Source organism: Copadichromis virginalis, linkage group LG12, assembly GCF_057382275.1.
Source record: "Copadichromis virginalis isolate Kocher_CV1m ecotype Utaka linkage group LG12, C_Virginalis_male_GT1.1, whole genome shotgun sequence".
NCBI classification, from domain to species: domain Eukaryota; kingdom Metazoa; phylum Chordata; class Actinopteri; order Cichliformes; family Cichlidae; genus Copadichromis; species Copadichromis virginalis.
Window position 1 is genome coordinate 15,660,045 of NC_140629.1, and position 26,948 is coordinate 15,686,992.

The 26,948-nt window shown below is 42.7% G+C and overlaps 2 protein-coding genes across 3 annotated transcripts; one reads left to right on the plus strand and one right to left on the minus strand.

Annotated features, from left to right (window-relative positions):
* The first annotated feature begins 13,271 nt into the window (after positions 1–13,271).
* On the plus strand, positions 13,272–14,575 carry LOC146696695 (uncharacterized). The gene is made up of 5 exons (XM_085474943.1): positions 13,272–13,418; positions 13,508–13,612; positions 13,705–13,802; positions 13,891–13,969; positions 14,060–14,575. The coding sequence occupies exons 1-5, from the start codon at positions 13,302–13,304 to the stop codon at positions 14,108–14,110; spliced, it is 450 nt and encodes a 149-aa protein (XP_085331069.1). The 5' UTR covers positions 13,272–13,301; the 3' UTR covers positions 14,111–14,575.
* Positions 14,574–19,858, minus strand: cyp1d1 (cytochrome P450, family 1, subfamily D, polypeptide 1). 2 transcript variants are annotated; one of them, XM_085474942.1, is made up of 8 exons: positions 19,665–19,858; positions 19,161–19,467; positions 18,464–19,069; positions 17,700–17,823; positions 17,500–17,589; positions 16,273–16,396; positions 16,091–16,177; positions 14,574–15,977 (listed from the first exon to the last, which is right to left on the minus strand). In XM_085474942.1, exons 2-8 carry the CDS (start codon positions 19,449–19,451, stop codon positions 15,695–15,697), a joined length of 1,605 nt encoding a protein of 534 aa, XP_085331068.1. In that variant the 5' UTR covers positions 19,452–19,467; positions 19,665–19,858; the 3' UTR covers positions 14,574–15,694. The 2 variants fall into 2 exon arrangements, with proteins under 2 accessions (XP_085331068.1, XP_085331067.1); XM_085474941.1 differs by having other exon boundaries at positions 19,161–19,858.
* Between the last annotated feature and the right edge of the window lie 7,090 nt (positions 19,859–26,948).

Genomic DNA, 26,948 nt, shown 5'->3' on the forward strand with positions numbered 1-26,948 from the left:
TTTCTTCCCCCAAAACTGCAAGTCATTGCTATACTGAAGCCACGAGTTGGTGATTGCCAGATCAAAAAGTAGAGAACTGCACATACTGTCAATTTCTGAGTGCGAGAGACCATCCTGTAGAAACTCAACATTCTGCAACAAGGTCCACGTCACCTATATTGGTAGTATAGCCTACTCAGCAATTGCCAGTGGCCTTGGCACATGGACAAACCTTTTGCTTTTCTTAGACCATCTGGTGCGTCTGTCCTGAGGTTGATTGCCATAGGCAGAGGATGCCATGACAACTGTCTTGTTGTCCAACCACTTAATGACAGCAAGTTCAGGTCTGAGTACCATCCCTGATGCTCCTCCATCTTTCTTCTTCAAGGGCTTATTCCCTATGATCTTCTTCACCAGACAACTCAAGATCTGGGTTTCCCTCATCAAACTGCAATAAATTTCTTTCTGCTTCTAAAAAGGACTCCTTTTCTGGTCATTTAGTCAGTTTTAAGGTAGCAGGCATTATTTCACCAGCATATAAACAAACCATGTTTGGGAGAGAAAAGACGTTGCTTCCCTTTGTTCCTCTCTTCCTGGTTACTGTGCTTCCTTTTAGGTTTCAGCCTATATGCTGGAGCTCTACAATGACAGGCTGCAGGACCTCTTTGCGAGCCAGGCTGGTGAGGCCCACGTACACACTCAATCCCATGGCCAGGCCAGGCGGGTGGAGATCAAGAGGAACAGAAAGGGAGTTGTGTTCGCCCAAGGAGCAGAGACAAAAGAGGCTTCCAGTGCCCAGGAGCTCTACGCTCTGTTCCAGCAGGCCTGCGCAAACCGACACATCTCTGCCACCAGTGAGCTCTTGATGCCGTGCAAAAGCCTCAAATAGGGTCCTGCTAATTGGTTTGGATTAATCGTGTTAGTTACAGTTATAGCAGTGGGGTGGCATTTAGGTACATCATTACAGATCTGGAAAGCAGCAGAGCAACAATATGCTGATGCTAAACCTTTTATATATATGTATATATATATATATATATATATATATATATATATATATATATTGTTAAGGTTCAAAATATTGGGGATGGAGACAAGAGAAAAAACCACAATAACAACACTGGTCCGGCCGGGTTGAGTCAAACGATGATTTAATGATCACACACGTGGGAGATGGACACTGATGCAGACAGCCTCAAAATCTCAAAATGGTGGAGCATTGCTCAAACTTTTATAACCTCTGGTGCCTCCACCTTATCATAAAAAGCCTAAACATTCACATGCTCTCTCTCACACAGCGCCTAAGCTACGACCTTGGCTCCCTGTTTATCTGCTCCTGCTGAAATGGGGCAGAAAACTCCAGCACACTCTGTTCTCTTCTACTCAGACAAATTAGACAATAACCTTCTGCGAACAGTATTTCTTATAACTCAGCAATATAATGCATCATAAAACAATATCATTCATTCACAACAAGTCAGCAATTTAATGTAATGCAAATCAGTTTAACTAATGCAATAGTTATCAGCTTCTTCTAATTCAGGAGAATAATGCAAACTAAAACTACATAATAATTCACAATCTTTAATTAGGGGTATAACATGGCATAAAATAATATCATAATTTTACAATTCCCCCTGATGAGGTCATTAGAATAATGACCTCACAAACACCCTGTAGCCCAGTGTGGCCGGGTTCATCTCTTCTCACTCCTGAGGTCCTTTGTCCCCCTGAGGGGCAAACCATATGTAAGATGACCTCTGTGTTTGCGCAAGTCAGGTGCAAGACAAACTATTACTACAAGGATAGCAGGTCCAGATGACACTCCCCTGTTCTCCCACAGCTTTATTTGGTGTTCCCTTATACCATTCAGACGTAGACTAGAACCTCTGTCCGAAGAGCTCTTAACCTTTATTTTATTGCTGCAGCTACCAGTGTCGTCCAGTTGGGTGATCCTCTGCTCTTAATTCTTCAACCTTAGGGGTTAGACAACCCTTCAGTCGTAACACAGATCAGGGGATTATTCTGCTCCGATTTCAAACAACGATCTGTGTATTCTCCAGAAAAAGGAACAGGAAGGTGTCCCCTTTTTGCCCAAAAGCCTCTCGAACTTCGTTGGTCTGGTGTTCCCGGATTTCCGCCAACCCCTTCATGGTTATTGCTGTGTTTATGGGATCCATCCTTTTGTGGTGGCTAGCTGGAGCCCAAACGCCATGACCCTTGGACCCAGTTGATGTCTCGGCAGTCACTGTGTCTGACTCTGCTACGGAGGATCCTCGCATCTCTGTGACCTCGTCTGGTGTCTGTTCCTTTCTCTGTAAGAGACAGAAAACCAAAACACCTCTCTTCCTAACCCTAATAATCTAATGTTATTATCTACTGACCTTCTAGTGATTCAGAATTGGTCTAAAACATTCAGAATGTCCCAGGGACTTATTCTAATCATATCTTATGTGTGTGTAAGCATGTTTGCATTTAGCCCTCCGCACTCAAGGCATTTCTTACACTTTATCAGTCCGGACAGTCACGCCGAACGAAGCTTCTGACCTTCAAAAGGCCGAGTGCCAACTCGTTATAAGCACATTTGCAAGGTGTGTCTGAAAATTATTGAAACCCCTCTTTTTAACAAAAGACAAAAAATTAACAAATCTTCTAAACGCTATTCAGTTCATTTCAATGAGTAATGATTAAACATGAAAGTGATAGTTTATGCTTTTTCACTGATTCTCTAAAAGGTCCGTCTTCTCGGACCGCTATTAGCTTAAGCTTTACCATTCCTAAATTATTAAAGACACAAATGAAGTTATAAAATGTTCAAATAATCCTGGTTTGATGTTAAAGCTCAACCTTCCCCCCCTTTTTTGACACATTCCAATGTGTCAAATCAACGGAGCTAGAACATTCAAAAAAAAAGTTAGGCAGCTACAAAGTTTCCCAGACTCTTAAGGTGATCCGCGTGTAACGTTCTGACTCAGGTATTTAATATTTTAATAAATCTCGTTTAATTAACTGCCACTATTTAAACTAACCTTAAAGACATAATTTAAGAAAAGATCACAAAGAATAACATGATATCAGTGTTTTGTAAGCGCGTGCGGCCTTCTATGCTCGAAGCCTTTCCCCTCAATAGATCAGTCAGACATTCGCGCTGACTGTAGCTTTTAACCCTTATTAACTTGAGCACAACTCTACAATGAGCAACAAGTTGCAATATGTATAAAAATGATCATGGTTACACCTGCAATGAAAAATTATATCATTATCCTAACACCTGTAAATGGAAGATTCATCAGAAGTTATAACAATCACAGGAACACAGATGTTAGTATAAGGTCAAAAGCTTCAATAAATGATCATCGATGCAATGCTTGTTGCATGATTCTCATACAATAATAATGCTGACATTGAAAATAACAGTATAACACCCCCTTTTGTCCCGTTTCACTTGACACCTAAACGTTTATAAATGCCTCTTTAATTCTTGATTTTATTTCCCCCTTTTCTCCCCTTACTGACCACAGCAGGGGGATCTTAGTTTTGAATCAGCCATGAATCCAGCTCACCTGATTCATCAGTGAGCTCCACCATCACTGGCGTCTGACAGGGTGGCGCTGCATACTCTTCCTTTAATGTCACTATTTTCAACCTGTTAATGAGAGTGTTTAAACCTGAAGTCGACTACGTCCACAACAAGTCAATACAGCTGTAAATGTGGCCAATTATCAATCTATTACCAATCAATAACAACAGATAACTTCTATTTTATGCATGCTTTTAATCAACCACTCACCCAGAGGATCTCCAATCCCAGGAAATGCCTTCTCCTCCTTTAATGAGTCTGTCCTCCTTCCATGCCCTGGTAACTGGTCCATCCAGAGCCATATGATCTCCAATATACATACGACAAGCCAAACCACACCTTGGTCACACCAACCCCCTTTCCACCCCCAAGATGTCCAATGCCATCCTAGTATGGACTGTCAAAAGTGGCTTTAATGCTGACTGTTCTGACAATCCATTTTATAACGTTCCTGGTCAGATTTGCCAATCTCTGCACCAGAGTTTTAAACGTTTCGCCATTTTCATTAGGTTTTATCTTTTATTTAGTTTCGACTCCAGATTTTCAATTTTTTGCCAGTTGTAATTAGTTTTTACCAATTCTTTGCTAGTTTAGTCTAGTTTTTATTTTCTGAAAATCCTTAGTTTCAATTTAGTTCTATTTGTGTTTTGCAAAAGTTAAGTGTAACAAAATCTCAGTTCCATCATATCAGTCATGCTCTTCTAATTATCCTTGGGTGTTGAGACTAATAACTATTAACTCTTGCCGCACCGAGTGTTCCTAATTTTGGTTGAAGTCAATTGATAACCTTTTGAAGGCGATTGTTTCACACCTTTATTTAGATGTCCCAGTCCTGTTATCTCGGGATACATCACGCTGCCTTATCTGGGGTTAGCTATTTTCTTGGGATGCGAGTTAAGTGGGTGAGCTCTTCAACGAGGGGGAGCGTGCTCCCCCTGATGAGGTCTTCTAGGTAAGCTAGGTTAACCTTCTTGTGTGAGCTTTTCAAGTGCACTTTTAAGGTTTGTGGGATTTTTTGTTTTATAAATGTCCCTCAAGACCCCCTGATGACCCAGTAATTCATTTTTTGCACACTGTAGTACACATTTAGTTTTTTGCTTGTAGCTCTCATACTCTACTTGCCACTCCTCTAAGTCCTGATGTTTCTTAGAGAGGACAACAGTACCTTTAAAATTATGTCACATGTGTGGGGGTGTGGCCTTGCCAATTGTTTTTCCCACCTTTTCAAAATGGCTGGCGTGCCCACAAGCACATTTTATGGAAGAGAGAAAGGTAAGCTTGATATTTACATTTAAAATGTTTTGTTAAACTCAGATTTTTATTTTATTCAAAAAATAAACATCTGGTAAATAATTTCAGGGGTCTTTAAGAATTAGGCTCATTTGCTTTCACAGGGAACATGACTAATTTATTAATGTGTGCTCTACACATTGGGACTTTATATTTATATTTATTTCACTTTTTCCTAATACCCAACTTTTGACAAAGGCGGAGAGAATTCTTAACACAATTATTAAGGGAGATTCAAACATAGATTTTTCAAAATATGAGAGGGTCAGGACCCACTAAAAGCCACACAAAGATTATCGAGATGCAGTGGCAGATGTAATAGAGAAAGACACAGGGCCACCTGAAATCTGTCGTCCTATCTGGTGCAAAACCAACATGTAGTAGAATCTGGAATTTTGATTTTGAGTTAAAAATAAAATATGGGTAAAATGCAGAAATCTTTTCCAGTAAAGTAAAAAAAAAATAAGTGTCGCAATTATAGTTGAATCCATAACACCTAATTGTTTCTACGAGATCACGTCGTTGCTGAGAGTTATCAGTGATCTCAATGTGTGAAAAGAACTCACAGTATCTGGGGTTTAAGCTCCTCTTGGCTGAGAAACCTGGGACAAACATGTGAACAAGACCTGAATAATACCAGTAATGAAGACTTCTCTCCAAAGATCAATAAAAGGAAGCCCCAATCTGATGAGAGTCTAGCAAAATATGGTTCACTCCACTTGCCTGAAATGGTTAGCAGTCCAAGGCATTTCAGTTGTAGAATGATTGGGTACAACAATGAAACAGATGTGAGATGAGGGAAGTGCCAAATGTTCCTTTGTGTCGCCAAATAAAATCAGTACTTCCTCAGATATCCTAAATAAATTGACTTTTGTGAAATAGAAAGTTCAGTGCCATCACTTATTCCTAAACCAATAGTTTACAGCTAGTGAAGTGTCAGTGACTTCTGGGTTGGTCCCTGATCTTCATCTTATGAGATTGTTATTTTAATAACACTTGATTCATTTAAAAGAAAAAAGAAAAAAAAGAAAAAAGAAAAAACGAAAATATTTTCTCCCTGTTTTTTCTTGTTCTCTGGGTCTCAGGAGGACATTACGTCCCTCTCCACTACAAGACTCTTGTTATGTCTACAAAACAGTCATATTAAAATCATCCTCAATTCTATTCTGGCGCTGTCTCCCGACTTTTCCTGACCTGATTCTGCGCGTGAACGGAGCAGCAACACAGACTCGACTAACGTACTACCTTAATTTCACTATAGCAGGGCACGCACACATCAATGCAACCAAACACATTTTGCTATAAATCTAGTTAATTTTAGTTAGTTTTGTGAACATTCAGTACAGTTTTAGTTAGTATTTCTTTTTTTTTTTTTGATTTTATTACCGTTAACGCAAATTTTTCCACTTCTACTTTTCGTTATTTCATTTGTTGTCTTTAATAATAATAATCTCCTCTGCACCCTTGAATAAACACCATTAACATGATCAACCTTTTGCTGCTTGTTATTTCACCATGTTATTGAATCAAATACTTCATGCTTATGTGGTTTACGACATTATATGTATCTAAATCTCCACTTTGTGTCTAAATGTTTGAAGAGTTTTTGAGGGTCAAATTTTGAGAATTGGACCATAGTGAAAGTTATGGCATTATCACCCCCTTTGGGGATTACCTGTTTCCAGTTTTGATGATATTCCTCCCCGTTCTTTATTTTTGCAAGTACCCCTCTTCGGTGGCGAGAAACTGTTGGTGTGATCAAGAGGGTGCTGTAAAAACAAAAGCTCAGGACAGAACAGTCACCAGTCATGTACTTCATTCAAAATTAACAAATATCAAGCTTCATATTGATCCTCTGAGTGTAATGGTACATTTTAATTTGCACTTCTAAAAACAATATTTTCTTTATTTTACTCTTGTTCTTGTGCAGCACCACCCCTCAGCACATGCCCCTGTTATTTTATCTTACTTTTAAATTGTTGACTACTTCAAGAGAGCGCCCAAAAGACGGGGACCAGTGTTTATCATTACATATCTCCATTTTGAGTGTGGCTGTCTATCATTCCCCTCTTATTCATAGACCTCGGTGGAGGGTTTTTTGTTTGTTTGTTTTTTTTTTTTAAATTAATTGACTCTCTATAGTGACCCACTATGGTTAATAATAACATGCTCAGTCATGAGTGGGATCAAACCTTTTCTTCACTTTAGCATTTAATATTCCCAACAATATAATGTAATACCTTAATTAAAACACAGCTACTAAAACACAATTTCCTTAATGCAAACATCAGTAGCTCAAAATTAGCAACCAAAGGGTTCAGTCTGCAGTTCACACTGCTGTGAAGCTACAGCTCTTTAGTCTCTGTCATTCTTCTGTTCTTGCAGACAAAACAAAGCAAAACAAAACATCCACCCTTCTTTTACAGGCTGGGTGAATTGTCTGTGGACATTCAATAATCCTAAAGTCAGCACCGTTTTTGTCTCAGTATCAAGTCAGTTAAACTTTTAGTCGTCAGTCCATGACTATTAGTCGTCAGTCATATGCATACATCCACACACATTCATACCAAAAGTTGCTGATAATGGAGTCTCACGCGCAGCCTATTCGAGGCTCCATCACCAGCAAGATGACGTCATCATTTTAAAGGAAACAGCTCCTTGTTTGTTTTTCCTTCTTTGGACTGGATTGACTCGCTGCAATCCTTTTAGGCTTCAGGATCAGTGTCCCATATAAGTCAATTTTCTCCCAAGCTCATTATAATCATGGAGAAAAAATACTTTGCGACTGTTTTCAATAAGAATATTTTATAGCGCTTTAAAGTTCAATCTCCCAGGCCTGGATTAAAGAGCTGATTTGTTAAATCAGGAACTCACAAAATACCAAAATATCACCACCGGTGGATCACACCTCTCAGATGTTCTTATCTCAGTGTACTGTAACAAAAGCAAAAACAAACGTAAACAATAAAACACTCAAATAATAACAGATACTGGGGCCCATTGCAAACATGTCCAAAGTTCAAACCATCTTTCTCTCTTTTAGAGAAAGAGAACAATCCAAACCTCACTGATAGAATCAACCTAGTGTCAAACAAAACCCAAAGATCAACCAAAACTCCTTTTTGCACCAACAAAACATGTTGGATTTACTGGACTCAATAGTGGACACTAGTTACACACCAACTCTTTACCTTGGCAAAAACGTAAACAACTAAGTTGAATCAACACAACCTTTTCATAATCTCTTCGAAATAAAACTCACACCATTCATTCATCATTTTCGCTCTGTACCACTGCTCCTTGTTAGACTGTGTGAAGCACAGTAAACAATTCAGTGGAGGCTTTGAGCCATAAACAGACATCACGCACAGACATTGTTTTCATTATCAAAGTGCTTCAGACCATGTCCTCTAAATCTACACAAATGCCCTCTGCGTGGCATGAAATACATTTAAGCAATAAATAATCAATCAGTTCTTGCTGTTGTAACCAACTCCGTATTTGGATGTTTGTGTGCAGCATTTGTTAGTAAAGCATTCTTCATTGCATCAGCGTGTGTGTATGTGGATCACTTCTCAGTTCATTGAATCAACATTTTAATTTGTGTGTGTGTGTGTGTCATTTCTCCCTCAATCAACGAGTGCATATGTTCATATGTATGTTTCTTTTCACTCTGAGTCGGTGCATGTAGATGTGTGTGTTTGTGTGGGTGTTTGTGTTCATCACTTTCCTGTTGTAGTGTTCTGGGTAAACCACGGCCTGAAGCGTGCCCTGGGTCCTGCCCTCCTCCTTTTCAGTCTGTTTGCATCCATTGGTGCTGCTGCTCAGAGTTCTGTCCATACTGGTTCTGGCCCCAATTGAGGCAGTCCTTTTCTCCAGTGTCCAGCATCTTCTCCTTATTTCGCTCCTCCTTAACTTGACCCTTTTGCTTCGGTCTTCCTTCAGGGTTTTGATACGCAGCTCAATTGTCTGGATGTCCGTTTGTTGCTTGCAGAAGTGCGACTGCTGTCCGTTTGTTTGCAGGTGGAACGGCTGACATCCAGAAGGTGTATAGGAGAGTCTGCAGCTTCCACCTCCCCAGTGGAAGACCTCAATCTTTGTTCTGTTAGTTTTACACAGGCCTCAAGGCTCTCTGGGATCCCTTCTTGCACTCTCAAGCCCACGGCTGAGGTCGTAGTCGTGGTCCCATTCCACGGGAATGGAGTCCATGGTTGTTTGGGTGTCTCGGCCCGAGCGTTCAGTCCAGAGCTGGGCAGCCCAGGACGCTGAGCGATCGGAGGACGGCAGAGGCGACAGGAAGCCATCCCCCTAACGTTCGCGCCATAGCAGACCGGACAAATCACACTGCTCATCTAGCTCCGGGATGCTCCGGCCTGATTTCAAGTCCGGTGTCTTGGACTCCAAGCCTGATGGGTTCGATTTTCAGCTAGCTCCTCCTGGGCCATGCTCAGTTTCTGCTCTGATGCCTCGAGGTCTTATTGAGGGCAGAAACCTCAGAGTCTTTTCCGTAGAAATCAGATTTAAGTCCATTGATGTTTTCCTTGCTTTGCTCCACGGCCTTTTGCGGCTCTGCTGTTCGGCTCTTCTCAGAGGTCAGCTCCTGGCCGAGCCCCGACACCTGTGCCTTCAGCTTATTTTCTCCTGGTGTTTTGTCCATTCTGAGGTGACCTCAGTTACTCCTCCTGTCCCTGGCACGCCCTTTTTGCTGCCCGATGGTCATTGTTGGTCCGTCACTGTCCTGCACAGTTTTAATGCAGAGTGGTTAAGGTCAGCATGGTTTTGCTCGGCCTCACTTTTCATCTGGGCTTGATGGGCGTCTCGTCACAGCTCTGTCAGCTGAAGCTGTCTTTTTCCATATGGCAAGAATGTAAAGAGTGTGTGAGAGGGGTGTGTCCAATCAGGCACAATGCTGGTGGCTTTGCGAGTGCCTCGTTTTCCAAATCCAGATGTTTCTTTGTCACGTACACAGCAACAGAGAGAACAGTCTGTTGTTGGGATGGCTGAGGTCTTTCACGATCTTCCTGGTCTTGGTCCAGCACCGCCTGCTGTAGATTGAGTGCAGGTCAGGGTGCTCGGAGCGGATGGTGCGCTCAGCTGATTGCACAACCCTCTGTAGTGCTTGTCTGTCCGGCATGGTGCTGTTCCCGAACCAGACAGTGATATAGCTGCTCAGGATGCTCTCAATAGTTCCTTTATATAAGGTGGTCAGAATCGGTGGTGGGAGCCGGGCCTTTCTCAATCTTCTCAGAAAGAAAAGACGCTGACAGAAATCTCCCCGTGTAGTGAAACGGGCCTTGGATTACCGCTCTCCGTCTCTGCTGCATGAGATCATTTTCCTGCAGCACTGTTGACATTTTCAAGTTGTTGTTGCGGGTTCAGCTGCTTTAGCATTTAGTCAGGGTCACATCAAAGATGGTAGAGGGGAGAGCAGGAGTCCAGGGTCAGCCTCGGCTTTTCCGGGCCGACAAAGCAGCCTGTAATCAAGCATAAAGAGAAAAAACAAAACAAAACAAAAACAAAAACAAACGAACAGGAAAATCATGTTGTATTGGCTGTGTTACTCAGAGAGGGGAAAAACAACGGGACCAGGCCCTGTGTCAGCCTTCTCTCCCCCTTTTTTTTTTTTTTGTTTTTTCTCACCATATAATCCTCTCATAACTCACCAAGCTGACAGGACAACACAGGTACATGTTAAAATTCTTAAGATCATGTTTAAAGCACAAAAATGGAATTTTCTTTCATTCAGTAATCACTTGTATTAATCAATCAGAAGAAAACATGTCACAGTTTGACTTTTATTAACCACTAAATTTGTCGTGTTATCACTGGTTGTGATTTTTTTTTTTTTTTTTGAAGTTAAGTTGTTGTCCTGCAACCCAGAGGGTTTATTTGTTAGTAGTGGATAAACTTTATTGTGTAACGGCGGGTGTATGTTAAGTTTCACTGCTTTAAACTTGCTGGAAAATCTTCACGTGTTCATGGGTGTAAGCTGTTTCTTCATTGCGTGTATGTGCGTTTGTACATGGGCTAATTTAACGTTTTTTCTCAAACGAGGCATTTCTCTAGCACGTGCCTCTCTCTCACATTTCTCTGCTTGTGTGTGTTTTTGTTTCACCTTCTTGTTGTGATGCTCCAGGCGCCTTCCCAACCTCCACAAGTCTGTTGGCCGCAATTTTATGTGTAAAACTTCTCTTAATTTCTCCTTTAATTCTCTGCTAGCTGCTGTCTTTTCCACAGCTGCTGATTCTTGCTGATTTTGTGTCCATTACTATAATTTTGCTTCGGCCGCCGTGCTTGTGGGGGCAGTTGGTCCAGCCCCATAGCCACCTGTATCAACACACTGAGAGATTTATTTAATATCATTTTCATCACTGTTAAATAGACTAGCAGGCAAGACGCCCACCTTTGCACTGCAGACTACATGCCAGTCTCTCAACACACTCCTCTCTGAGTTTCCGCTTTAAACTCCAACATCATTCACACCCTAGTCATTCAACACCTTATTTGTAGTATCATAATCAGCAAAATCAGCGTTTTACTTACAGGCATGTATCATTGTTTGCAAATCAAAATTATAAAACTCAAAAACACGCTAAACAGGAAGCAAAGTCCTCTGTGCGCGTCACAGCTCATTTGCATGTTCACACACCGTCTAAAAATAGCTCGCAGCGCTGCAGTGCGCTGTCGTCACACACAGGGTCACACAAAGCTCAAACAAAACTCTTCTATTTTATATTACAAAGACGTCTTATATTTACAATCACTGACAGGCCTGACAGATTCAGCACCTAACAAATTTCGACAAATTTAAGTTAACGGGTCCAACCGAAGAAAGCTTCACTTTTTTGTAATCAATTAACCAGTATCTGTTTCCTCCAGAACAGCCTATGGCCTGATTTCTAAAATCCCTAACTCAATTTAACTGTGTCCAAAAAAGCACATCACACCATTTAAACGGTGAGGAGATTCTAACTCCTAGCTTATTTCGGGATGCCCTGTACCCCACAGTTAAAGCCAAACTGAACTACCCCTGTTCGCCGACAGGTCAAGACCGCGCGTCCACGGCCAGGAGGGAGCGTAACCTCCGGGCTATGTGCTTCTTAGCATCTTCCAGTGCCGTCCTATAACAATTTTCACCTAAACAATTTTGACAAATTTTAACATATCAATTAAACAGTATCTGTTACCTCCAGAACAGTTTCTGACCTAATTTGTAAAACTATTAACCAGTCTCTGTTTCCTCCAGAACAGTTTCTGTCCTAATTTCCCTACCAAACTACCTGAGCCTTCAGCTCAATATCCAGGGACTCAAACCCAACATTATATCTGTTACCTCCAGAACAGTTTCATATTTCTTCAACTTCATTAAACATTCTTAAGCAACTTTAACTGCATAACACACGGTGATTCTCATCAAAATCAAAACAGACACTCTACCAGTAATTTCAGTGAGTAGACTTTAATTTAGTCATATCCAATTTGGCACATTTTGGAAATAATTCAACAGGTAGTGCCTTACCTTTAGATAAGCCGGCTTTTGTCCACTCAAATCAGACCACTGGCTCGTGCCTGTCCGTTCGACAACCTCGGACCGTCCAAACTTTTAAATTCCACCCCAATACCACAGGACGAGCCCCCAAGCTGTTAAGGTTCAAAATATTGGGGATGGAGACAAGAGAAAAAACCACAATAACAACACTGGTCCGGCCGGGTTGAGTCAAACGATGATTTAATGATCACACACGTGGGAGATGGACACTGATGCAGACAGCCTCAAAATCTCAAAATGGTGGAGCATTGCTCAAACTTTTATAACCTCTGGTGCCTCCACCTTATCATAAAAAGCCTAAACATTCACATGCTCTCTCTCACACAGCGCCTAAGCTACGACCTTGGCTCCCTGTTTATCTGCTCCTGCTGAAATGGGGCAGAAAACTCCAGCACACTCTGTTCTCTTCTACTCAGACAAATTAGACAATAACCTTCTGCGAACAGTATTTCTTATAACTCAGCAATATAATGCATCATAAAACAATATCATTCATTCACAACAAGTCAGCAATTTAATGTAATGCAAATCAGTTTAACTAATGCAATAGTTATCAGCTTCTTCTAATTCAGGAGAATAATGCAAACTAAAACTACATAATAATTCACAATCTTTAATTAGGGGTATAACATGGCATAAAATAATATCATAATTTTACAATATATATATATATATATATATATATATATAGAGAGAGAGAGAGAGAGAGAGAGAGAGAGAGAGAGAGAGAGGGAGAGAGAGAGAGAATCTGAGGACTGATTATTAATCAGCATCTTCTGAAGTCGCACTTCTTAAAATACCAGAAATATATAAAAATCCATCTTTCTTTGTCCTGTTGTATTTTTGTCATTTTTTTAAGAGATGAACGTGGAGAGTTCCCGCTCTCATCTTATTGTTGGCATCATGTTGGAGAGCAGGAATCTGACAAATGGGAGTGTAAGCAGTGGGAAGCTGAGCCTTGTAGACCTGGCAGGCAGTGAGCGAGCAGCCAAAACAGGTGCCAAGGACCACCAGCTGAAGGTCTGCTCCTATCTTGTTTCATGGGTCAGTGAGTGGTTGAAAGATTTGTCATGACTTCTTTAAATTCTTCCATGTTCTCCTCTGTGCAGGAGGCAAACTCCATTAACAAGTCTTTGAGTGCACTGGGTGATGTGATCTCAGCTTTATCTGCTGAACTGCCCCATGTGCCATACAGGAATAGCAAGCTAACACAGGTAATAAATTAAAAAGGCAGTATTCTAGTTTTTCAATTCTGAACTCCAACGTAGACAAGCAGTTCAACCAAAATGTGTTTCATCTCTCTCAGGTGATGCAAGACTCTTTGGGTGGAAATGCTAAAACTCTGATGATCGTCAACACCTCTCCTACAGAATACAATCTTGACGAGACGCTCACATCTCTTATGTAACAGAGAGAGAAAAAACAGTGTTTTATTGTATTTTAGCACTAAAAAACTCAACAGAATAACACTTGAACTCTCTGAACTTTGCAGTTATGCAACAAGAGTGAAGGCCATAACCAACAACGCTCAGAGAAATGTGGAAAGCAAAGAGATTGCCCAGCTGAAAGAGGTGCATGCCACTTTCACAGTCAGCTATTCAAATATGTACATTTCTATTTAGAATTAAACCATAAAATAATGTGAATGTATTTTTTTCCAGGTGATCATGAAACTGAGATCTGGGCAGAGCGTGGAAGAGGAAGATGTTTGAACCGTTCTGCGTCGTAATAGTGAATAAAGTTATGAGTAAAGATTGTTAGAGATGTTCACATATTAATTTAGCCATAATTAGTTGGACAGACATCACAGTGCAGTTACTGACAGTTGCTGTGAGGATTGCGTGTGGTTTCTTAATGAATGTATAGAAACGGGCCCCCACAATAAAAGGCTCCATGTGTAAATGAAGATGTGAATAGAAATCAGTAGGTCATTCAGTTTGCACGTGTTTGTGTGTGGCCAGTGAGTTCAGTGGCTGTGAATAGACATGCAATAGCACGCAATGTTACACTGTTGTTGACAAGAGTTATACCGATGAGTTTGTAAAATTAAAGCTTTAGTTCAAAGGTCAGGGGAATTGTAGGAAATGTTAAAATCTGTTAATGTATCAAAGAAAATTTGTCCACTTGTACACAAAAATCTACGGAATATAAAAATACGGCACTGTGACACAGATCTCGTGACGAAAACAATATTTATTATTTAATATGTATCCTTAGTTAATATTTATTATTAAAATAATCTATTAAAAAATTAAAATAGGGTTAAAATGCTTGCATTCTACTTTACTTAATACATTTCCATAGCTTGGTTTTCTGTACTTAACATATCTATCTAGGTAGATAAGATTGTTTTTTTCGTTTTTGTGTTTTGGAGGCACCCTTCTGAGCTAGTCCTCCCCTACTCACTTCAGAGTCAGCCTCACTGCCATCATCATCCATGAGTCACTCAGAACAGTGTGAAGGTACAGACAGAAAGCCAGTAAACATTACCACACAAGCACAGGCACATTATTGTTTTCAGATTGCATGTTTTATACAAAGCCACTGTCTGCAGCTGTTTTATGTGACTCAGTTTTACTCTTTCTATAATTACTATAGAAAGAGGCTAACTGTAGGCTGTATATGCTTTAAAAAAAAAAACAATTTCCAACATCAGCTCTACTTTTTCTTTCAAAAATAGTCCAAAAGTTAACATTTTATGCATACATTATAAACAATAACTGCCTTAAACCTAGTGGTATTAGTGCTTTGAGATAATTTGAATATTTGTTAGTATGTTTGTAGTTTATATAGCACACTTTTTTTATGTGATATTATTTTACCTCAACATGACGTATAGAGGTCAGGTATTTACAATAAGAATAAGTTATTCAACTTGTAATATTCAGGTGAAACAGTTCATTAAGAGCTATCAGCTGAAGTCTGTCCTTCATAGTTTCCAAAAGAAGGCACTCATCAAATGTTCACAAACAAAAGTTTAACAACAGCTAAAAGTGTCTATTCTATTTCTATTTACAAAACTATTAATGAAGTCATTGTGGCTTACCCTGCTGCCAGTGACACTCATCCTCATTCCTCCATTTTAAACTGTGACCAGTCACTTAAGATACTAATGTAGCAGGCAGATGGACTGAATGCTGTAAAATGACCTCATGTTCGCTTTGTGTATATTTATCTTTGTGTCTGTGCTTTGACCACATTTGCCAAACTGAGCACAAAATAGTAATAACTACAATTAATTTCCACTGTGACATTCCAAAACATCCGAAAGATCATCATTTGAGTTTTCAGACGGTCTAAAATCTCTGGGAAATGGTAATCCTATATGGACGTGGTTTCATAGTTAGACCAAAATCAGTGCTGAGATCCAGCTCCTGCCCTGGAACATTTTCAATACGTAGCCCATGAAGAAGCGTGGTAAGAAACACAAACATCTCCAAACGTGCAAATTCATCGCCAAGACAGCGTCTTTTTCCCATGCCGAAGATCTGGACTTTCTCTGTCAGCTCTTTGTTCAGGAGTCCACATGGATTCAAGAAACGCTGTGGACGAAATGTCTCAGGATCGCCCCAAAGATCACTGGGAAAGAATGAACATTTTAACAAATAAACAAAAATGTTAAAAAAAATCCATAGTCTTAAAAGATAAAAAGAACGAGACAAAGTAGATTTTTACTGCTTTCGGCTACTCACGTATCATGGTTGACTTGATATTGATTAATGAAGACGCATGTGTCTTTGGGAATGAAATACCCATTAAATGTGATGTCTCTCGTGGTGCTGGAGAGGAAAAATATAATCAGAGGAAAGTGATAAAAAAAACAATCTACATGCTGAAAAAACAAATTTACTGCTGTCAAAACTTTAGGTCTTACCAGTGTGGTATGGTAAAAGGGACATATGAAGCATGACGAAACACTTCATATATGAAGGCCTCTGTGAAAGGCATCTTGGCTTTGTTGGAAAACCTGGGCAGCTGGAGTTTGCCGATATGCTCATCTTAAAAAAATAATGATAAATAATAAAACATAATCTGTATCTCATCTTTTGGGTCTAAAAAAATGTGACATAAGTTGTGATAAACTTGCAATTTTGTTAACGTTATTTACATTTTTATTTTCATTTTTATTCTTGTATTCTAATAATATGTCTTTTTTTTTTTTTTTTTTTAATTTAAACTTAACATAAACTGATTTCCAGGCTGTGGTTTGCTTTCTTTCAGTTTGTAAAAACTTTATGCACATGTGCATCATAAAAAATTACAATTTAAAATATGCTGATCCTTTAGATTACTTTACAAATATTGCTCCACTAATAAGGCTTTCGGTACTGTAAACAACAGAATTAAAGCCTCTTAATTAAATGAAATGTAAGAGATGAAAAAGGGAATAATGTCAGACTATGTCTGTTCACTGCCTTGCGTGTCAGCGCCTTTGTGTCTCCGGGGAACCCTCTAACCCCTCTCCTGTTCTGATTCATCCTGCCTCCTCTTAGTTCTCTCTGTCTCTCTCTCTCTCTCGCTTCATCTCGCCCTCTGTGAAAATACAACGTGCCTCAGAACAGACAGCACCAGTTCTCTGAGCCCACTTCAAAAAGCGTCAGCAAATTGGACTGATCTTTTGTGAGTTTCTCTGGTCTGATTCTGTCTCTCCAAAAAGCGTGCTCGGTTGGCCGTTGTTCAGTCTTTTTAATAAGGATTCTCCCTGATACTGCAGACATCACAGACGGCTGCATGCTCATGTATGGCCTGTGCATAGCTGCTAATGAGAGGTGCATTTCCACCCGTTTCTTGTAAACTGTGTGAATCCCATTTGTGGTGAATATTTTAATAGATAAGAACTACATTTACTACTGACTTATGCTCATCAGTGATGTGGGACTTAAAACGATTAAGGAGCAACCTCCTATTTTTGGTCTATGAGAAACAGAATGATTATGAGTCCGTCATCAGAGCAGGAACAAGAGAGGACTTTCCTATTTAGCATACCCTGAATTCTCTGTAAGCCGTGTATTTACCAGTTTCTAACAATGGGTGACTTTGGTGAAGAGCCGAGCACACTGTACAGCATATGAGTTTGTTTTATTGGAGCATAAGGCATCACCTATTTCCTGGTTTATTTTATCCTGGATGTCAGGAAACTTGATGAGGTACAACAGGCTCCACTGCAAACCAGCGATGATGGTGTCGAATCCTTTGGAAAACCACAAAAAAGGGGGAAAATTCATTATCACCATTAGGATTTATTACTGGCATAATACAAGCGTAAAAGCATCATAATGTGAAATTTGTAGTTTGCCTAACCTGCTCCAAAGATGTCTATGACAGTGTGAATGATCTGGTCGTTAGAGAGCATCGAAGTATCCTTGCTTTCTTCTCTTTCTTCACAAAGTGCAATTAGAGCGTCTGTAATGTCCCGGATACGGTTCTGCGAACACAGATAACTTTACTCCTTCCAACATCAAGCAGCTGTCACTGCTCAAATATAAAGTTATCTACTTTAACTGCCAGCTTGCTTTAAACCTTAAAAGTAATTAGGGAAGGGACAGTAATCAATTGTGGTAAGACGCGTGTCTTCCAGTAGAGTTGCTAATTCCTAATTAGAGTGCGTGCGAACATTTTAGCCATCTCTGCACAAGTTCCATCACATGGAACTTGTTAGTTATTTTTTTGGCTACAGTTACGATCATAGCTACCAATGTATGAGTTCAATGTCATATTAAAGAGCCGGGATGCAAATTAGTGGCACAGATCTAAAGAAAACAACACCAATAGACACATTATTTACAACATAAGGCTGTGGCGACATCTATTAAAGGTCACTGTGCAAAAGATCAGCTAAAGTTAAGATAATATAAAAAAAATATAAATAAAATGCAATATTCACAAATCATTAAGAAGCCTAGTTGCTGATTATTATGAAACTGAAGTTTATGTCAGTAAGTCATGTGCAAAAATGAAATAAATAGAACTTAAGCAAACAGTGATTATATGGCATAGATTGTACTGTCATTTTCCCCCATTTAAACTAAATTCTTGCCTACATGTAAGTCTGCATACTTAATTACCTTATCAAAGGTGTCAATGTGTTCCTCAATGTTCCGCTCCATGAATCTGTTCATCCTGCGAACGTACTGGACTATCTTTCTCAGAGATGGACTCGGAAAGTAGCGAAACACAGGGAAAAAATCAGCCAGGTTCCCCGCTGCAAAGAGCTTCAGGACCTCGTTGTTGACATCAACAATAGTGAGAAACTCCTTATCACTGTAGTCATACCGTTTCCCAAAACAAAGCGCACAAATGACATTTGCCACTGAGGTTACCAAGGTCGTTGCTGGGTCTATACCCTCTGTTTCTTCTTTTGCAGCTTTTTCTCGAATCACCTGCACCATCCCTGCAGCCTCTGCACATATGTGCTCCTCTAAGAGGCAGGTGGCACCAAAACCCCTTGGCTCAGCCTGGGAGAAAGACCTGAGGGCATTCTTACACAGCTTCTTATGGAGCAGCCACACAGGTCCGTAGTTCTCATTGAAAGTCATGCTGGTCCCATTGGCTATAGCAGAGAAGATGAAAAGGTTAGGTCGCCCCGCAAAAGCTTCCCTGTGTCGAACCAGAGCCTGCCTGATGGTGTTGTACCCACTCAGAACGACAACAGTCAAAGAGCCAAGGCGGAGCTGGATTCATGACACAAACAAATAAATTAACTCATGCTCACTCTGTTGATCTGAAACTAATAATACAAAAACTATATATAACTATATGTACCTTGAAGATGTCTCCATACTGAAGCCTCAACCCAGTTAGAGAGAGATGAATCTGATCCCCGACCTGGAGCAGATTCCCGACAAGGGGCCACGGTTTGGGGCCAGGAGGTGGGGGATATTTTGTGTGGTCCAGCTGGGAGTCAAGATGGAAGTGGAAGAAGGATCTCTTACTCTTTTGACCCCAGATAACCATCAGGAGGAGGGTTAAAAGACAGAGTGCAACAGTTACACTAGATAGAGAGCCAAAAGAGTTCTCCTTGATTGGCAGAATCCCAAACAGCAGCGGCCTCATGTTGCAAGTAGAAATACTGAGAGATAAGAGAGAGAAAGTTGAAAGTGAAGAAACAAAAAAAACAGATTTATCCTTGAAAGGGAGAAAACAGATCAGATCCTCGTTAAAAGAAAAGAAAATGTGCCTCATACTGTGTCCTGTAAAAACCAAACAAGGAAAGAATATTAAAAAATAAAGAAATGATAAGAAAGCCATACAGTAAGATAAACTCACCATACAGGGCCCTCGGAAACTTGGCGGAGAAAAAAATTTCCAACTCAATTTAGACAGCAAAGAGCAGACACCAAAATATTAGGTAGTCAGAGGTTTGAGGTCTGACCCTTGGGAACTTGTGATGAGAGTGGCTTGCATTACGGGATGTCCCATGCAGCAACAGCAGCCAGGCCCCCTGCAGAGGGAGCTGCCGCCCATTCACAAAAGAGAGGCACACATAGTGAGAAACTTGGCTCAGGGTTTTGGATGAGTCCGACTGAGCCAGCCAGAGGACTGCATCAGCCAATTTAACTACAGACTGGAATCTTACACAGCACGGGCTCCTCCTCGCCAGTTCTTACCTTGACTAGCAAAGGTAAATTGTAAATGGTTTTTATATAGCGCATTTCCTACTCCACTGGAGCAACCAAAGCACTTCATACATGGAGACTGTGTGATGCAGTGCAAAGGCTAAAAATGTTTTTCAAACTCATTATGTGGTATCATTACCAGCTTCCTGGCCCTGACCACCAGAGATGTTTTTAAATAAAAACTTAACACTTATACAAACAATGTTAGTTGTTAGTTGGATGATTTGTTTATAATTTAATACTGCACTGCCTCTTCAGCTAAAATCTGACTACTTATGTCTTCACTGTGCATGATTCAGTTCTCTCTTGATGTTTTAGGCTGTAGACTGGAAAATAAACTGCCAGACTGCCCCACTGCCTGTGGACCGATTATCTAGACATAACAGGATTTCATCATCACCAAGGAGCCACCAGGTTGAGGATCACTGCTCTTCAGAACCAGTAGTATCAGAGTGAAATGAAATGTATGGAGTGTATTAGGAAATCCATGTGCAACTGCATGTATTCCAATCCTCTGTCGAAGAAACAAGACGCGGTGTAATGGGTGATTGCCCTGAAAGCAAAGAGATGGATTTCAACCCTGCCAAAAGGATCTGATACCTGACCCACGCCAACAGTTCTTCATTCACTTATAAGTGGAGAAAATGTGAGATTTAGGCTACCCTGCATGTTCCTGTCTGATAGGCAGGAAATGAAGACTGCAACACAGCAGCATTGAGCGAAACAGCTTAACAATGGGAAATGACTGTGTCCCACCCTGCCTGTTTATGTGCTGCCTGGTCAGAACATGCTGGACCACCCAAAAAAAAAAACTATTTTGAGCTAGGAAAGTATTTAGCAACTCCAAATGGCTTCCAGAAGTCTAGCCCTCCCCACTCACTGCCACACCATCATACAGGCGCTTCAGCCTTCAATCCAGTCAGTCCCCATACAGTCCAGTGTAAAAATGTTAACTTTATATCATTAAAAAGCTTGTTTACAGTCTAGTGCAAAAAAATGGTTTGGCCCTCTATGGATAGTTTCCCCCTTCATAATAATTATCCACTGTGTACTCAAGCCATAGTGGATACGCTATGGCTTAACGTTATAGACATAAGTGACAGATTTCCCAACACAGGAAGCTGCAGCTAGTCGCTACATGCCAGTCCTAATCTCTGCTAATTTGAATCACTGAAATGGACCACATGTTTGAGCTGCCAGTTTCTTTTCAACGATTTTGATTTAAAGTAGTCCATAGCACACAATAAATACCGGATATGTGGGTCTCTGTATTTATTCAGCCTGCTAAGTTTGCTGATAACATCAATTCCTGGTTAAATTCCCTCTAAATGTTGAGGAAAGCCACTTCAGTGTTCCCTTTATCACTTTCTCTCACATAGGATACACTGGACCATCATTTCTTGTCTCACGATATAAAGAAAAAAAGCAGCCGACCATTAACAAAAACAAATGACGAACACAACTGACGACAAGTGACGTCAGTCATCAGAAACTACTGCTTTTCCATCTTTGCCATAATTTTGTATGTTTTAACCTTTTAAAATGCGTTAAACTAATGGCTGATGCCTAAACACAACACTGCTTTATTCAAATATACTTTTTATGAAGCTGTAAAACAATTTGCAACTTTGGGAAAGCGCCTTAGAAAAGGGTGTTCATATTTAAGTAGATTTCATAATTCAGTTCAAAACAATTTCTTTTTTTTAATATATATATATTAGGGGTGCAACGATACACAAAATTCACGGTTCGGTTCGGTTCGATACTTTGGTGTCACGGTTCGATATTTTTTCGATACAAAAAAATGTTCATGCATTTTTAATTTGTCATTTATTAAAATTATAAATATATATTTTAACTCAAAAGTACAGTTTTTAAATTTAACCCTCACCCTTGTGCGTGTTTTTTATTTTGACAGCGAATGCGCACCTGCGGACCACTTATGTGCAGCCCTGGTTATTTAGCTCATCATATTGCAGCCACAGAAATTCTTTTGTCCATGAAACCATAAAGCTGCACTTTCTTTTTGCCTTATAGTCTGATTTGTCATAACTTCTCCGTTTTGTGGTAAGCTTTTCTTTGGCTGTCACTTCTTCACCATGACCTGTCTTATTTGGCTCAGCAGAACTGAAATGCTTTTACACACGCACTCACATAAGCTCAGCGATTCTCTGCGCGATCAACCTCTCACATGTGTAAGCTGCGGGAGATTTCACTTGTCATGTTTGCATAGTAAGCTAACGATTAATAAGACGATGTCAGAGGAATTGGTGCACAAATTATCATCACTCACAGATCAGTGCTGTCGCTCTCTATACACAGTTCGCACGATTGCAAAGTGAAAGCATATGTCACATATTGACAGTGGCTCACCGATGCCAATGACATAATTACCCAGCTACATTTCCGAAAGAATGCAAAAGCATTGACATATATTTTTCCTTCCTACAATAGCCCGACGGGCAGGGAAGAGAAAGATTTTGGTAGCCCGACTGAAAAAAATCGCTAGCTCCGGGACGTCGGGCTAGCGATATTGCGAGCCCTGTATCTGATTGAGGAATCACTCATCTTTGGAAAAGAGAGTTTATTACAGAGAAATGGCTCTTTCCAAAATAAAAGCGATACTATCCGCTTCTTCTGGGCTATATTCTCAGCAGCATAAGGAGAATCATGTGCTAACAGCTGTCTAAATGACTCGGCTAAAGTTAGTAGCATGCTTGCTTTTTTTTTTCTGCTTCCACTTGTCTTTGCACTAGGATGATGTCGGCATAAATGTGCAGTCATATTCGTTGTGTTCCCACTAGTGCTTTCAGGTTAATCTCGTTGAAATGACCTTAACGCCACAACACGGCAAATCTCCGTTAACGAGCTACCGCCGATCGCTCCGTGCATGGGGCTAGACGGCCAACACGTTAACGAGCTAACTGCGCTAACACACTAGTTCACACCAATGTAATTGAGCATTGCATGGCACATCCAACATACTGTTTTACTTTAGTCCATGACTCGCTTACCTTCAGGGTCATACGTCACATGAAAACCAAAATAATTCCAAACGCCAGATCTGAATGAGAGTGGGGGAGGTCCATCTTGCAAGGAGAGCTTAACTTCTGTCTCGCTAGCTTGCCCTGCGCTCTTCCTTCTGACTATGCTGTCTGTGTTGAGCGCTCAGTGGATCTGCGCTCGACAGTGCAGCCTAGGCGGAGTAGTCGAACACAGATTCACTGAGCGCTCAACACAGACAGCATCGTCAGAAGGAAAATTGATAAAATAAATTACAAATGTTGTATTGTTCGATACATATGCGTACCGAACCGAAAGCACTGTATCGAACGGTTCAATATCGATACGAATATCGTTGCACCCCTAATATATTGTAACGATGGTTAAGTGTTACTGGACAGTGACATGTTGGTTTTCTCTGCACACTGTTGTTGTTCCTTTAAGATTCATGTTTGGTTGGGCTGCAGGAAGTAGTGAGGGTGGTGTACAGGAAGGGGTGGGGGGACCTGGTTGTTCTGTGTGGGTGCCAGGCTGAAGAGAGGTGTAGTTCGAGAGCGCTTCCCCCTGAGTTAACAACCCGCTGGCTTATGTGCCGAATAAACGGACAAACTGAGACCCCAACCGTCTGGTTCTTGTGAACGTTACATTGGTGTCAGAAGTGAAGAAAGAAAAAAGAACCCCAGAACGCCCGAGACCCTGTTGCCGGCGACGCTTGCCGTTACGAGACGAGGATGTTGCCGGGCAGGATTAAGAAGGAGACGGAGGAGAGGGAGGAGAGGGAGGTTCGTCCGCGCTCGCCCGCCCATGGAGTGAGGGAAACGGCGCTGCGGCTGTCTGCCGAGGCTGGATTTTCTCCAGGTTTGACTAGGCTCGGGAACTGTTCGCACAGCGGCCGCGATTCCGGCGGGAAGGAGTCGACCTCGCTTGGCGCGCCGTCACGTGATGTAAACAAACATGGCGGCGCCCAGCAAGCTGCAGCGAATATGAAAACGCCTAAGTTCAGCGGCAAGACGCCATGGGAAGTGTTTATCGCACAGTTCGAGCTGTTAGCTGTTGCAGCTGGCTGGTCTGAGGAACATAAAGCTCTCCAATTGGCTTTGTGCCTGTGTGAGGATGCAGCTGCATGCCTGCTGCTGCTGACCGAGGAGCAGAGGGGAGATTATAATGCTCTGGTCGGAGCACTTCAGAGGCGCTTCGGGCAGTATAACCAACCAGTGCTGCTGAGGTCGGAGTTCCACAACAGACGCAGATTGCCAGGTGAGCCCCTCCGCATTTTGGCCCATGAAGTCGAGTGCCTTTGCCGGAGGGCGTATGACAGCATGCCACCATCAGTGCAGGCGGAGTTAGCTCGGGACCAGTTCCTGCAGGCCCTGAGCCCTAAAGAGCTCCGCATGCAAACTCAGCTTGCTCGGCCGGCCACACTCAGTGCAGCCCTGGAGCTAGCGTTGGAGAGGGAGATGCTTGCAGGATCCTCTGGGGGCGCTGACGACGCACACGTGGTGAGGGCTGTGTCAGCACCTGTGGAACAGATGGAGACGCCAGCGGGCCTGTGCAGTTTGGTGCAGACAGCTTCGCTGCAGTCGCCTTCCCCTCGGGCTGGCCCACACCGCCGACCTCAGAGCTGCTGGGGATGTGGACAAGTCGGACACCTCATCAGGCAGTGCCCCAAGCTTGCAGCGGTTCAGGGAAACGCCCACGGGCCCGTGTAGGCAGGAGTACACGGGCCTGGGAGAACGACATCCCCACACCACCGCCACCTCCACCCGGTGCGGCCATCACTGTGGGCTGGACCCAGGTTGGCGGCTTTTGCCATGTTCCAGTGACGATTGCGGGGGTGTCCTGTACGGCCCTGCTGGACACGGGATCCAATGCAACGCTGGTCCGACCCGATATTGTCCCAACCGGAGCTGCTGTACAACCGACTAACGTGCAACTTAAGACTGTGACCGGTGATCTGGCCCCAATGAGAGGGAAGGGAGTGTTCCAGTTCAAGGTGGGGGACCTCGGTGTGTCTTATGCTGCCTGGGTGGCTGACGTGCAGGACGCCTGCATCCTTGGGCTGGATTTTTTACGAGCCATTGGTGGTGTACTGGACTTAGGCAAAGGCCTCCTCGTACTCTCTGATGGGAAGAAGGTGCCGCTTATTCCTCCCCCGGTCTGCACAGCATCTGCCGCGGCGTCCACCTCCACCGCAGAGACCCCTGCAGACCCGCCAGCAGAACAGCGAGCGGAGGAGGAGGAGGAGGAGGAGAGGCTCTCAGCAGTGAGGAGTATCTGGTCAAAGAACTGTGAGGGGCTGACTCCACAGCAGCAAGAGAGTCTATGGCAGGTACTAAAAGAGTTTAGTGACATTTTTGCCCTGAAAGAAAGTGATGTTGGCTTGACACACTTGGTAGAGCACGTCATTGAGACCGGGGATGCCCAGCCTATTAAAGTGCGCCCCCGCCGCCTGCCCCTGGCTCATCAGGAGGCTGCAGACAGGGAGCTGTGTGAAATGATGAAGGCGGGCATCATAGAACCATCTGATAGCCCGTGGGCCTCCGCGGTGGTGATGGTGCCTAAGAAAAAAAGTCCTAGGATGCGTTTCTGTGTGGACTACAGACCACTCAACAAAGTGACGAAGAAAGACTCTTACCCCCTTCCCAGGATTGATGAGTCCCTCGACTTAGTAGCCGGGTCCTCCTGGTTTTCCACCCTGGACCTGCGGAGTGGCTACTGGCAGGTGCCACTGTCCCCGGAATCCAGACCGAAGACAGCCTTCTGCACTAACAGGGGACTATGGCAGTTCAAAGTCCTGAGTTTTGGCCTTTGCAACGCTCCTGCGACCTTCGAGAGGCTCATGGACAGTGTGCTGGCTGGCGTCCCACGGCAACGGTGTCTGGTTTACCTGGATGATCTTCTAGTGCACGGGAGCTCCTTTGATGCTGCCCTGGATGCCCTGAGACAAGTGTTGGAGAGGGTGGCGGCTGCAGGCCTGAAGCTGCATCCCGACAAGTGCCACTTCATGAGGAGGGAGGTGGAGTTTCTGGGCCACAAGCTGGGTCGTGAGGGCATCAGCACTTTGGAGGAAAAAATTCACACCATTACCGAGTGGCCCACACCAGCAGACCAGAAACAGCTCAAAAGCTTCCTAGGACTGGCGTCTTATTACAGGAGGTTTGTGAAGGGCTTTTCCTCCATAGCCGCACCACTCTTCCACCTGCTGCAGAAGGACCGTGACTTCATCTGGACCCAGGACTGTCAGCAGGCGTTCGACACCCTCCGCAGATTGCTGACAGAGTCTCCAGTCCTTGCCCCCCCTGACCCCGCCCTGCCTTTTGTCCTGGACACTGACGCAAGTAATGTGGGGCTGGGAGCGGTGTTGTCGCAGGTTGGACCGGAAGGGGAGAAGGTGGTGGCGTACTTCAGCCGGGTCCTGAACAGGAGCGAGCGGCGCTACTGTGTCACACGACGAGAGCTGTTGGCTGTGGTGGCGGGGGTGAGACACTTTAAATACTACCTGTGCGGCACAGCATTTGTTGTCAGAACTGATCATGCTGCCCTTCAGTGGCTGATGTCTTTCAGGGAGCCAGAGGGACAGGTGGCTCGCTGGCTGGAGGAGCTCCAAGCCTTCAATTTCACCGTGGAGCACAGAGCAGGGACGCACCATTCTAACGCAGACGCCCTCTCTCGCCGCCCATGTGCTGCAGCTGGCTGCCGTTACTGTGAGAAGCGAGAGGAAATAGAGCGGGAACTCACGACAATAGACGGAGCAGCACAGCTCGCCTGCAGGGTTCTTCTGGTGGTGGATGCAGCGGAGTGGAGGGCACGGCAGGAACAAGACACAGACCTGCTGCCGGTCCTGCAGTGGCTGGAGAAGGGGGAGCAACCCCTTTGGGATGAGGTCACTGGGTTTTCCATCTGTACCAGGGGGCTGTGGGCCAAGTTTGCA

What these genes read in the sequence shown, in the direction of transcription:
- LOC146696695 (XM_085474943.1), top strand. Translation starts at nt 13,302, where the DNA reads ATGTTGGAGAGCAGGAATCTGACAAATGGGAGTGTAAGCAGTGGGAAG. An exon ending in CCAAGGACCACCAGCTGAAG is followed by an intron (nt 13,419 to 13,507) that starts GTCTGCTCCTAT and finishes TCCTCTGTGCAG; the next exon opens with GAGGCAAACTCCATTAACAA. An exon ending in GAGACGCTCACATCTCTTAT is followed by an intron (nt 13,803 to 13,890) that starts GTAACAGAGAGA and finishes TGAACTTTGCAG; the next exon opens with TTATGCAACAAGAGTGAAGG.
- cyp1d1 (XM_085474941.1), bottom strand. Translation starts at nt 19,667, where the DNA reads ATGGTGAGTTTATCTTACTGTATGGCTTTCTTATCATTTCTTTATTTT. An exon ending in TAAAATAAACCAGGAAATAG is followed by an intron (nt 16,397 to 17,499) that starts GTGATGCCTTAT and finishes TATTTTTTTAAG; the next exon opens with ATGAGCATATCGGCAAACTC. An exon ending in TATCAAGTCAACCATGATAC is followed by an intron (nt 15,978 to 16,090) that starts GTGAGTAGCCGA and finishes ATTCTTTCCCAG; the next exon opens with TGATCTTTGGGGCGATCCTG.